General features: G+C 36.2%; 2 protein-coding genes and 1 long non-coding RNA gene across 5 annotated transcripts in view; all 3 read right to left on the bottom strand.

Moving 5' to 3' along the window:
• Positions 1–2,992: 2,992 nt before the first annotated feature.
• On the bottom strand, positions 2,993–8,044 carry LOC104798338 (homeobox-leucine zipper protein HDG5-like). Of its 3 annotated transcripts, none has more exons than XM_010520367.1 (12): positions 7,861–8,044; positions 7,102–7,318; positions 6,756–6,976; positions 6,507–6,624; positions 5,654–5,836; positions 5,071–5,583; positions 4,881–4,979; positions 4,561–4,773; positions 4,307–4,475; positions 3,953–4,221; positions 3,775–3,870; positions 2,993–3,683 (listed from the first exon to the last, which is right to left on the bottom strand). In XM_010520367.1, the coding sequence occupies exons 2-12, from the start codon at positions 7,252–7,254 to the stop codon at positions 3,297–3,299; spliced, it is 2,421 nt and encodes an 806-aa protein (XP_010518669.1). In that variant the 5' UTR covers positions 7,255–7,318; positions 7,861–8,044; the 3' UTR covers positions 2,993–3,296. The 3 variants fall into 3 exon arrangements, with proteins under 3 accessions (XP_010518669.1, XP_010518671.1, XP_010518670.1); XM_010520369.1 differs by having other exon boundaries at positions 7,102–7,306; XM_010520368.1 differs by having other exon boundaries at positions 7,941–8,044.
• A 1,571-nt stretch (positions 8,045–9,615) lies between these two features.
• On the bottom strand, positions 9,616–10,303 carry LOC104798337. The gene is made up of 2 exons (XR_769415.1): positions 10,207–10,303; positions 9,616–9,949 (listed from the first exon to the last, which is right to left on the bottom strand). It is a non-coding gene; the product is annotated as an uncharacterized LOC104798337 (long non-coding RNA).
• A 2,653-nt stretch (positions 10,304–12,956) lies between these two features.
• Positions 12,957–13,690, bottom strand: part of LOC104798336 (binding partner of ACD11 1) — a 2,635-nt gene continuing 1,901 nt past the window's right edge. Inside the window, 1 exon segment of the mRNA XM_019200679.1 lies at positions 12,957–13,690. This exon segment is cut by the window's right edge and continues 10 nt beyond it. Within this exon segment, the coding sequence (XP_019056224.1) occupies positions 13,208–13,690 (483 nt within the window). The 3' untranslated portion in view covers positions 12,957–13,207.

The following is a 13,690-nucleotide window of genomic DNA, read 5'->3' as shown; positions in this document are numbered from 1 at the left end:
CTCGTACGTGTATGAATATTTAAAAATAAAATAACAATATATAATTAGCACAAAGGAATTATATTCCGTTTCACTGATATAAAATTCATGTCCTATCTAAATAGACGCAAAGCAGATTTGATGGCAAGTATATATTCAAACAACTTTTGTGTTGAGTTTATAGGGTTATATTTTTCATAAATATCATTTTTTGAATGACATATGTGCAAAATATAAGGTACAATAATCATATCTAGAGGTGGGACTCCATGTCATGTAAGGAGGGGAAAAAAAGGTTAGGAATAGTATATTTGCAAAGGATGCAATCTTATTGGGCCACCTCGGATTTTACAATCAATTGTTTGCTTTAAAAAAAAAACAAGGATTGAAAAACGTAAAAGAAGGAAATATGTATATATATATATATATATATATATATATATATGTATGGAACCAACAAAAGAAGAAAGGGGTTAGGGACACCGAATAGATGGGAAGTTAAGTAACTTGAAATGGGAATTGACTTGTTTGAGTATCTTAAAAGTCCATAGGTCAATTCATGCAACAATACCCCCATGTTATTCACATTTATTGAAGTTCCGAAGCTACTTGCATGCGTGTGTGTATATATACATGTGTGTAATATTTGAAGATATTAAGATATTTGTATACATATATACAATTAATATGTTGACGTTTGCTGTTTAACTGGATTAATTGAAACATTACAAAAAATAAATAGGAAAACCGAGCACAAGTTCACCAACCACAGTAAATCCTGTTTATGTCTAAATTTAAACCGGCGAGGAATGTAAAAAAGATTTTTAAAAAAAGTCATATATTTCTACATTAAATTGCAATAATTCATTTAATTTTTGCTGTTTTCGGCTAAATATTTGGTTCCGATCTCGTTATTCCCATTCTGTTTGGCATGTCATGTGACATGTGGCAAGTGGTCATCTATATTCCCTAAAGTAAAAAATATTATTTAAACCGCTATGGAATAAACTATTCGATATTGCAGCCTTATCATACAAAGAGGTTACGTTGTCTACTCTCTTTTTTTTTTTCGTATTATTGGACTTGGGATTATAATATATATATGTGCATTATCCCTTTAGAAAGCAACCTTTTTTTCGTATTATTATTCTCTCTCGCCATCCCACTTCTGTCCCTACATGCCCTACGTGTCTGTTTGCATGTACATAGAAGGGAGATTAGTCGCTCTAAATCACTAACTCTAGTGTCCATCCCAATTTGCATCTATGAAATACATATATGGAAGCACTGTAGATGCAGATATACATCCCAAGTTAACACGAATATCCATTTTTTTGTATGCATGGACTAAGAGCCCCAATACACGGGGGTCCATGACATGCTTGATAATGTTTCGCCGAAAGGTCAACTCTTTGACAAAACCCATCCCAAGTTAACATGAATACATTTGTACGATACAATTTGTACACTCTATTAATTAGTATTTATAAAAATATGCATATTGTTCCTCAAAAATCACATGCAAACATGGTCATACAATTATATCTATATGTGCTAGCCTACACTGTAATACGCAATTCTAGAATCCTAATTAAATAGACGACATTATTCAGTTGATCTTCAGTTTTTAGAATTTTATATGTATATAGTGCCAAATTTGCAGTCAATAATCAACGTAGCATAACAAAAAAAGTATTTACAAGTTTTACACGAATATTATGATTACTCATTTATTTCCATAATATATAATTAATCAAATATATATATTGCGGGTCAAGTATAGATACGGATACTCGAACCCGATTTTCAGAAGAGTACATATATAATAAAAAAGAACATACGGAATTTGAATAAGTCGGGCTTGGGGGGGCATGTTAGTTGAATGAGATAGTGGCCATATTCACCTAACATTAAATTTACCCACTTTACGCTAAAAAATATTGTCTGCCCAAAATTATTGATTTTTTTTTTATAGATAACAGATCATGAAAATGCTATATACATTCGTATGGTAAATTCCAATTTATGATATTTTATCTACTTGTATGTATATATCGTAGATAATTATGTCTTAGACGTTATCTCAAGGGATTTGATCCTATGCGTTAAAAATGTGACGTGAAAACAACATGTATTATCGAACACTTTAGACTTCTAACAGCCGACAAAAATTCCCGGATTTCACACACTATTTCTGACCGACAACAAATAAATGTGAGAAAATAGTAATATAAAATTTTATTACAAAAAGGAAGTGGGCACGTGGCAACAGCTAATACGATACTTCACTTGCAGACAAAGTTTTGGTGATAAGGCGCCGAATTTGGGGAAGAAGCTGTCCGCACACAAACGCGCCCTTTGTTTCTCATGTCCTGCTGCGTGCATGTCGGCCGTACCACATGTCTCATTATTTACTATTTTATAATTATCGCTTTAATTATTGTTATTTTCATATAATTAGAAATCTTTAATTGATTTATATCTAAATTCCCGAGATTAAAGATGCCTAATGTCGAATTTGCGGTTGCGGCAGAGTTGACCGTACGTACGTACATAGATGTCATATATTAGATTTGTTATTTGTACACTATAGCTTTGATTAGATTCTTGTTGGTACAGATACAATAAATCGAAGAATAAGATGGAAATTTAGTGTGTGTTTGTTTGAATAACCCAATTGGCGAATAGTTTTTAAAAAGACGTCCGCGTTTTCCAAACTCGTGTTGTTATAATATTATTATGTAATCATTGCAGTATTAAATTGTGCAGTTACAATACGTGTTCCTTGTTTACCTGTCCCGATCGTCTATGGAATCCAACCTCCAATAACACGTCTGCATATAAAAATATAAAATTATTAAAAGTAATCTAAAAATGATTAAACGTGTAGATTTTAAGTCACTACAATGACTTTTGTAAAGAATAAACGGCATGAGATTCTGTTTTGTATTGAGCAACTCCATGTTCACACGGATTTATATTGTTTTTTCCATGAATAATTCGTAGAAGAAGATAAATATCAATGGGCCAGCCAACCATCGCCATAATTTGGGCTGATTGGGCCGAATACCTTGGGCCCAAATTAGTTGCGAATCTCACAATTGTTTAAACTAAACTTGAAACATTAAAAGACACGAAGAAAATCCAAAGGAAAGGACATGAAGGAGATGGATGGATTCTCAAGTAGGAAGTCAATGCCCGAACCAACTACCCTTTTCTGTCACAAGTGGTGCGCTCTTGACTTCCTCTCTCTCCTTTTTTTTTTTTTTTGATGATAATATCACAACAATACTACATAAAAACATACGGCCAACTCATCATCCCTCTTGCTTCGGTGGTGGGGCGGCGGCGGCGGAGAGAGCTTCAGATATCTGTTTGACGGTGGAGCAGAGATGGTTGTTGATGGTCGTGACTGTTGATATGTTCAGTTTGGCGGTCGGAACGCTGCTCGCCAGCACCTGGATCCCCACTGTCAGCAGACATGAAGCCGTGTTTGCGTCTGCGTCTGCGTCTGCGTCTGAGGGATTGACGGGGACCACGGAGAAACCGAGGGGTAAAAGCGGAATGGTGGAGGGATCCTCCCCGCTCATCGTGAGTTGAACGGCGTCCACGTCGACGGTGGAGTATATGACCAGGCTTCCTGACTCGTCTGTGCAGCTCTCTTGCAGCATCAGCTCCACGTTGTGTGATGAATTGCTCGCCACCTGTGCATGTGTGTGCATATAGGCGGACTTGTATGTATAGATTCGTTAAAGAGTAAAAAAGGTCTGAATCTTAGAGACGAAGAAACTTTACGTTGACACGAAGAAGAGAGATGCAGTTCCCGGGATGCGATCCATTGGCGATGTGAGCAACTTCATGAAGTGAATTCCCATTGAACATAACCTCCAACTGTAGTTGGGAACACACAAAAAGCATTACGATTTGAATGTGAAAGAGAGAGAGAGAGGAAAGGAGAAACAAAGTAAATAACCTGGGAGCGGCAGCGTTCATCGCGGAGAAGATCAAAGACTTGGTGGTGAGAAAAAGGGAGCCAAGTTGTGGAGACGGCGCAGAGAACAACGCCGGTGGGGTGACCAGGTTCAGACAGTTTCCTGGTTGTGATTCGGACGGTGTCTTGGGCTGATTCCGACAGAGCCGTCCATGACTGTCCGTACGAAGTGCTTATGTTCACGCAGAATGTTCTTATCATCCTCTGTGCCAGCCTCATCAAGTTCTTCCTCGCCTCAGGTGACGGTATCACTGCCACAAACCACAGGGAAAAACATTGAAAGTTTCGACTTTTCAACAACGGTTTAGGGTCAGAAAACAAGCAAAAGTAAGATACCTCCAAGGTCAGTGATGTTTCGAGCCATAAGACTAGCCACCCTCTCGCACTGACGCCGCAACACATTGAGCCAACGGTTAGCCCCAAAGGCCATTCCGCTCTTCATATACTCTCTCAGCGTCTCGTGAACGTGCTTCTCCTCCACCTCCGTGTGCTCCACCCACGTCACCTGCCGTGGTTACTCGCTCACTCCTCTGTTAGTTTAGCTGCCATGGATGGAGAAAACCATAACATCGTGTTGTAATATGACGCACCTGGGAGTAGCCATTAGGCATGTCCTGAATGAGGCAGCCGGAGGGCTTCCTCCTGTAGAAAGGAGTCACCGGCTGAATCCTATTGTGGAAGCTATCGATCGGAAAATCTACGACGGTCCACGACCCTTCTTCTGCGTTTTGCTCCACATACCTCAAGAAATAGGCTTCTCTTGTCGGAACCAATGGAGACAGCACTTGTAACTCTGCGTACATCTTGTGATATACCAACCAACAGATAAGAGAACGATAATCATCTTGTCACCAGATTGAATTCATTGTAATACACTTAACGTTCCGACAAAATTGTGCTAGTTACTCACCAGGACGAGAGAACCACTTTCACCAGAAACTCCGGATGAAATAATTTGAACCGTCTTAGCCCGTGCCACGATCGAACAAAACATATCTGCCCACTTATCCTTCAACCAGACAACATTACAAATACATATTCAGACATGTATATGCATGAGTGCATCTGGTTCGAATGTAGAGAAACGTTTCTGAACTTACAGCATCAAGAAATGAGTCCACGAGTGTAATACTGTTCATGATGACCACTGCGTTAGCCCTCGAGGCCTCTCTCTTTAGATCTCCTTTGTCATGTTCCTCCAACGGCCATGGGAACAACCTCGTGTACTCATCTGCGTTCAGACACAAGCTCTCCTCTCCGACCTTGTCGGAACTCCTTCTCATCCACAAAGGCTCATTCGTTTTACACATTTTCACAAGCTCTTGCACACAGGAGACAGCGAGATCAAGCGCTATAACCTTTTCTTCTTCCGCAAGCAACAGATCGTTATTCTCCGGGAAGAAGCATTCCGTGCCATCCGGGGGAGGAAGCATCATCATGTCCGCACAAGAAGGCCCCGGAAAGTTCCTGTGGTACACGCTCATGTCGAGATCCAACGAAGGTTGTTGCGGCTGCTGAAGAGGAGGAGGATTCATCGACGGCTGAACCGGGGTCTGCACGGATTGGATCGGACGGCCAGTGCATCTCGTAGCGATACAGCACAGTCGATCGAGCTGCAGTATAGCAAAAATAGTTAATCCTACCGATCCTACAGGCTTCAGGATGAACAAATAATGGATATACCTCATCACGGAGGCGAGAGTTTTCGACGCGGAGTTCATGGAAGGAGAAGTCGCCGAGGACAACGGGGCCACCGCAGGAGGGGCAGGAGAGGCTGCTCAGCTCAGCCTGAAGCCTGTAGTTCTCTGTCTTTAGATTCTCGTTTTCTGCCCTTAGCATCACATTCTCCGTCCTGTCTTGTTGTGCCTACTCAACATATATGTATATACAACGCCACTCGTCATATATACATATCAAAATCTGTCTTTTTTTTTCTATCACATACTTCTTCTAATGGATTATGTTATGAACATTGAACAATGAACATAATATAATACTTCTTCTATTGGACCAGAGTAAACGTTTTCGTATGTAATTCGGAAATCTGGTTATATTTCATCTTCCCATAAATTATTTCATTCAAATTCAAATGTAAAATGGGTCTGATTTCGGATACATACATAGAAATTAATAACGAATATATACATGCATTTATGTACCCTCGTATTTAGAGGCGTATTTTCATATTATACTCGGGGCAGATAGATAGATAGATATTTGTATTTATGTTGTGTACTACAAATTAATAAGTCGAAAACAAAATGTGGCCCAAGATTTAATGAGGTTCTGCTCCTTACTCAACCGTTACCATCACAATACAACCTCAAGTTTAATTTGTAACTTGAATTTTTAAAATTAAAGTTGGATTTCCTCTAATTTAATTTTGTTTACACAAATTTGATATGTATATGGAAGACGTTACTAGCTAGGAAACAGATAGAACGCAGTATTCTTATATATCATATTATTCTTGAAATTGTAAAACATTAAGGAAGCAAAACAATAAACAGTAGAGGGGAAAGGGCGAATAATTTACCTTCATTTGAGTACGTCTATTTTGGAACCAAAACTTGACTTGTCGAGGCTTGAGACCAAGTTCTTGACTTAGTCTCATCCGTTGTTTGTCGTCCGGATGCGGACATTCCTTAAATAGCCTAACAACAACCAAGGGAAAAAACTTTTAAAACTTACATATATATATATGTCAATATAATTTCTTAAATTACGTTTATAAAAAAAAGCGGAACCCTAAACAGTAAATAAAACGAGAAACGGCAAGACTTACGCTTCCATTTCTTGGATCTGTCGAGCAGTGTGGCGGTGATAGCGTTTCTTCTTGGAGGGAGGGTCATGGAGCTGGGAAGTGGTGACGTCATGTTCGTTGATGGATTTGGGGTCGTCATCTGCATGTTCGCTTCCCGACCCACTCTCCAACTTCTCCTCTTTCCCACTGCTACTTCCCATCATCATCATCCTCATCATCATCGCCCCGTTATTCTCCTCCTTCTTTTGTTTTTATTATATACATATATATATATATACCAACACCACCACCAAACAGACAGTGTAAGAAAATAAAAAGAAAAGGAGAAACTAATTAAGGAGGAATAATTAGGGTTTTCCCAACGAACCGGGATTACGGAGCAGAAAGGGTTGAAGGGGATGAAGTTGAAATTAGGGTTTTGGATGGGAGACGATGACGGCGACGCAAACAGGTCGTCGGTGGTCACCACATTTCCTCCTCCTCCTCCCACCGTCGGCATCACTTGCAACTCTCCGTACATTCTCCGTCTTAGACAACCCTAACAATTCCGAGATCTCCGTCCGCTAGGGTTTCTGTATGAACCCCTAGTGAGGGAAAAAATCAAATCAAATAAAATTAAAAGAAAGAATCAGTGATTGATATGTTTAGAGATTTCAGTGGTAAAACAAATGTAGCCATTTTAGTTGAGAATAAGAGATGAATATTCTTGAAATTAATGCTAACAAAAAAGCAAGAAACGTAGGGAAAAAAATGGGAAGAACATGGATCTGGTAGGAAAATGAACCGAAAGATTACCAAATGGACGACAAATCAGTTCACTATCGGATAATGCCAACGACACAAGAAACGTTACAGATGACTGTATTTAATGCGTATAAACATTCATTTTATTTATTCCAAAAAAGAGAGAAAAACAGGCGCAGATACTCTCCTCTATGAACGGACATTGACAAAAGACGATAATTAGGGTTCATGCAGTGTGCGCTCTTGCGAGTGTTAAGAGACTCCATATATGAGTATTGCAATATATAAGCTTAATTCCCCCAAAAAATAGGACAGAAACAAGAAGCATTTAGACAAAAAACATATTTTAAATCGAAGCAAACCGCTCAAACCGATTACTTGCCTTTTTTCAAATTTATTTCCAGAGAAAATGGGGAGAGAGAGAGGATCACAATTTCCTTCAGTTCCTCTTACTTTCCTCACCTTGTTTGGCTACCGAGAAAATGAGAAACGCCAAGAGGGATCCTGCAAATACCTCTCTCTCTCTCTCTCTCTAGGGATTTGGAGCTTTCTCTCTCTAGATTTTCTTTTTCTTGCTCTTCGTAATAAATGGAGGAGTAAATTTTGCTAATAAATACTTACCGGACGAGAAGGGTAAACGGCGGTGATTGACGGAATGTAACGGATCGAAACGTCTGCTAAACTCTCCCGTTAACTGCGCTCTCGCCACGTGGACTTTCCAGCGAACGTTTTCCCCGAAGCAATACACTACAAAAGTCAAACTTTGCTTCCGAGTCAAACTACATTCCCCACGCGCTTTCCGCGTGCGTGCAACGCACCACCTTCTCGGATTCCCCCTCATTTATGACATCATTCATAATGGTTTCAATTTATCACAGAACTCTGTAAAAAAAAAAAGTGGCATTATGATTATACGAAATTAAAATGGCAACGGGAAGCAATATATAAAAATATTATTGGATTGAATTTGCATGCAAAAAATTGGTCAAGCAAGTCAATCTGAACCGTCCATCGATCCCAGCTGTTTTATTCGTTAATGCATTGTTTGTCCATTTCAGTCAATGAAATGTGTAAAGACTAATAAATATCTGAAAATTATATTTAATTTATTGAAAATAAATAAATAAAAGTGTATGGGTTTTTATGATGGGCCTTTCATGAGTTTAGGCCCACTTGAGTCCGACCATAGAAATTAAATTTTACAATACCGACAAACATCTGTCGTCATTAATATATTGTTAATGACAGGTGAATTATCACCTCAAAATACTGGCGTGGACCAAGTTATACCGTTATTTAGGTCGAAATAATAATCTCTTAATCATAAATTCATTGTTATTCTTCACAAATCTCTAAAAGATTTTGTTTGATTACTTGGATTCATTGTTAATGACAGGTGAATTATCACCTCAAATATATATATATATATATAGTTTTTTTTCTTCATAATAAATGTCATTCTATGATTTTGATTTCCGAGATAATTTCATTAAAGGCGGTCTCAAAACTAGATAGTTTCACACTGTTATTTAGGTAAAAAATAATAATCTTTTTACATTTTTTTGACCCACTTTTTCACATATTTTTGTTATTGTTTCATAAATAAGTGGTATTCTATAATTTTTACGCACCTTTTCTTAGATAATTGCATTAAAGACAACATAATTTTCAAAACTACGAATTAATACATAGAATAATAAAAAAATATATATAAAATATTTAAAAAACATACTAAATTCGATATCATTTCGTAAAATACGGTAAAATGTCGAATCTAATATTTAGTTGAAACAGGGACAATATTAACATTGGAATAACTTAAAATCCTAAATTGTATTCGATTAAAATGATTGTATTAAAACATGAATAAATGAGTGGAAGAGAAATTTATCCATGTGTCGAATCAAATTATAATTTAAATATCGATAGTATTATTATTGTCATCGTAGCAACTCTATACACATTTAATAAATAAAATCAAAAGGATAGAGAGAACGATATACATGATATGACAGAAATAGAGATGGATATGTCACTATAATTTTTGTATGCAGTTTAATGAACAAAGCAATTTGTCGGTGCATCATTTGTTATATCATATTCATCCTTGACTACATATAATGTTGAATCAATTACGTAATATATAAGATCCATTTTCTCCATTCCTATTATTTTGTCCAAAGTTCGATTAAAAAAAACATTGTTTTATTTTATATGACCATGGGTTTCGGTTACATTTTACTTATTGCACAAATCTCAAGAGAGAAGTCGAAGCTCCGGCAATCAATTAGCGCCGGGAGGGGTAATGACATTTTTGCCCTCTCTCTCGCGTTGCGATTGGCCGGAGGAGAGTTCCTGAGGTTGGAAGGGACAGATGCATGTGCCGAAGAGACAAGCCATCCGAACCGGGCACGGCTGCGCGTTCGCACATTCCGAGTCTCTGTGGCATTTTCCCTCCGACTTTGTAAAACCTTCATTTGAAACCCACAACCATATATATATATATATATATATGAGTTAATCATTGATCTTGTTTTGGATTATATTCATTGAATGTAAAATTTTGAATTTGGAAATAAGTGTAATTGTTCTCTATGTAGATGATTTATTTTTGCAAAAAAGGACTGATCCCTTTCCATTTTACCAAAAATGATTCATTTGATTGATATATACATACACACACACCCCAAACAAGTAAGGAGATACGATATGAGAGATTGGGACTCACATAAGGCCGAGGTGGCGAAGAGGACCAAGAAAAATGTTGTCTTGAATGAACCCATCCTTATTTTCTTATCTAGTTTTCTCCTAATGCTATTGTTTTTGTGTGACCATATTACGGAGTCGAAGAGGGATGTTGTGTGTATATATATATGGTAATTTTGAGGTCTTTCTAGGAAATAAATCTCAATATGAATATATTTATTTGAGTATCTCTAAATTAAGACAGCTATTATTTATTGACTTTTTTTTTGTTATCTTTTGAACTTTTGAGATAAAACAAATTTCTGGGAAAAAAAACTATATCTTTATAAACTTAAGTTGGCATAATTTAATTATGATAGATTACATATTTAATAACTTCAAGACAAAAAAAGATTACTTATATAATAATGCTAACCATGGTTTTCTACGATACAGATGAATGACATCAATTTTACATGTAGCAGTAGATGACAAAGCGGACCACAAAAAAGGTTGTATTGGACGAAGCACGTGTTAATTCCCTTGCTCTTGAAGGAAATAAATGCGAACATTAATATATTTATTCGAATATCTCTGATTTTTCTCCGTTTCAAAATATTAGTAGTTTTAAGTTATTTTTCCCTTGCTCTTAAAGGAAATAAATGCGAACATTAATATATTTATTTGAATATATCTGATTTCTCTCCGTTTCAAAATATTTGTAGTTTTAAGTTATTTTCCATGTTTCAAAATATTTACATTTTTTACAATGGTTTCCAATTTTATCCCTATTAAATTCTAATAAATTATTAATGATAACATTTTTTTATCATTAAATAAGGGTATATATGACTTTTTCTCTCTTTTCTTAAAAAAATGTGAAATAAACTAAAACAACAATTATTTTGAAACGGATGGAATATGATTTATTGACTTTTGATATTGGAGATATATGTCATCTTTATAATAAAAACATATATCATCGCATATGTTAATTCAATTATGATATTATATTATATATGATATTATATCATCACATATAACCTCGGTAAATAGATTAATATCAGAGAGACTTTTTTTTTGTAATTTCATTTGAACACCATTCATGTAAATAAGCTAATTGTTTTTTTTTTGTAAAGTTTAGTCTAAGATGGGTTCGAAATCGGGTGATGATATATAGACAATATAATATCATGTGTGAACCAAAATTTACAAAAGGACAATCTTTAGTTATATTATATCTTTTGCAATAATATCTTTGTTGGTGAATATCGTATATGTTTGAATTATCATCAAATTCAGAAACTCTCAAATCATATTAGAAGATTCACACGTTTAGATATCGAGTGAAAATAGCAATCTATTATGCATATGTCCAAGTGCAATGATCACACAACTTTGTGAAAAGATAAGAGAACACGTAGATCAATCGTGTCAAGGAAAACACCAAAACACAATTCTTTTAAAAACTATATCATATGTGTATTAATTGGATAGAACATTAATATTTTTATTACCATATCAGTGGGCCATTTTATTTCGCGATATACATACGATAGTGTGGATTGGATTTTAAAGGGAATAGGTTAGACTTTAAGATGGTTATCGAGAGGAGGAGCACAGATGCAGATGCCTTGGACACACCTCGCGGGATAGATCGTGCACACATTGGCCTTATCACAGTCCGTATAGTCATGGCATGGCGTTTCCCATGGTCTTGCTTCCGTTCCCATCATCACGGTCGAGCCTACCATTCATCCCATCTCATCAACACATGTCAACATATACATATATACATATATATATATATATATATATATATCACTAATTATTCGATCGACTTTCATGGTTTTCCTATTTGCTCTTAAATAATTACACACATTGATCATGAAGTTTTGTCGCATTAGGCTTAAATATAACATATATATCTATATATTCACTTATTTCATGTGTCCATTTCATATATTTGCGGCTATATCGTCCTGTACCATTGTTTTTACATATGTATGCCGTCGATACAGACACAAAAAATATGTATATATATATATATATATATATATATATATATTGGTGCATACTAGTACAACATAAAGAGAGTAGATAATTGAAATGTATGCTCACATGATAAAATCAGCAAAGCAGCGATGAAGAAAGTTGTCTTCATTTTTTTCCCCTCTTGTTTATTCTCAATTAATTATATAAAAGTATCCGGTCCCTTGTATATTTATATAGCACTCTTTAGATTGTTAAGGAAAGTATGATATTCTAAATTAAACATAATTGATTGGTCAAGATTTATCATAATTAATTTTTTTATAACCATATAAACCATAATATTCTCAAAATAGCCATATGCCACATGTGATGAACACAGATCAAGAATTCAATAGAAAAAAACAACTAAAATAACAAAACATTAGGAAAAGATAAGAATGATTAGTTTTTTTTTTTGGTTATTGGTATAAGATTTCTTCATTTATTCCTCTATATACCAAATTTATCGTCTCTATGTATGCTAAGTAAGATTTTATACGTAAACTTTCTTGACATACTAAGAATTTGAGGTTTCATATATAGGAGATATTTGGATTTCATACAATGCATGAAGACAAAATATATAAACATAAATTGTCAGATAAGATTGTGACGTGGAGGAAAATCATCGTCATCATTATCATTGATTTGGGTATTTAGTGTTTTAATTTGTCATGAATGGCCACTCTTCCGAATTTCTAAAGTAGGAAATCTTCAGGTTTGATGTTACAGAACTTGAATTTGAAAAACAACTCATGGTGGTTAAGTACATTATATCATAATTGGTGTGTTTATACATAAAACGAAACTCCTTGTTCAACATTTTAAGAAAAGAGTGAAACAACATGAAGTTTACAAGAAGAAAACAAAAGAGAAAGAAGTTTTAACACAAACCCAGGCGAGCATGAATTCGGATGTTGTTGCCAGAACCTATAAACCCTTGTCCTAAACTCATCTTAATTTCCAAACATTCCAGGAAGATTAAACAAACTCTTTACAGTTAAAAGGTCTCAGGGCTGAGATGGAGCCGCCGGCTGAGGAGAAGGCTGTTGCAGCTCTTCATGTTCTGTCTTTTCTTTGGGAGAATCAGACGAATGTGATTTGTGGTCTGAGGCCTTTGGAGATTCAGACAGATGAACTCTGGCAAACTCATCGACCACTTTCCTCTTCTCTTCTTCCTCAGCCACACCCACCTTCTCTTTCGCCTTCTGCCCCACTTCTTCCGCCGCTTTAGCCACTTTGTTGAAAGCACCTGTCACCCACGTCGCCCCTGTCAGGACATATCGGTTCTTCATTATGGCTGAGCCTGCATTGCTTACTGTCTGCTCTGCCGCCGAGATCGCTGATTTGGTTTTCTCTGTCACCTGGAATTTTTGGTCAACTTCTCTGACTTTGTCGCTCACAACAGCTGTGCCGGTGTGTATCTTCTCTGTGAATCCGATTTTCTTGTCGAGAGACGCCACTTTGGCCGAGGCAGTGGATGTCAGCTGGTG

This window comes from Tarenaya hassleriana, unplaced genomic scaffold (genome assembly GCF_000463585.1).
Source record: "Tarenaya hassleriana unplaced genomic scaffold, ASM46358v1 Cleome53, whole genome shotgun sequence".
NCBI classification, from domain to species: Eukaryota; Viridiplantae; Streptophyta; class Magnoliopsida; order Brassicales; family Cleomaceae; genus Tarenaya; species Tarenaya hassleriana.
The sequence above is the reverse complement of the archived record's forward strand: the minus strand, read 5'-3'. Positions and strand labels throughout refer to the sequence as shown.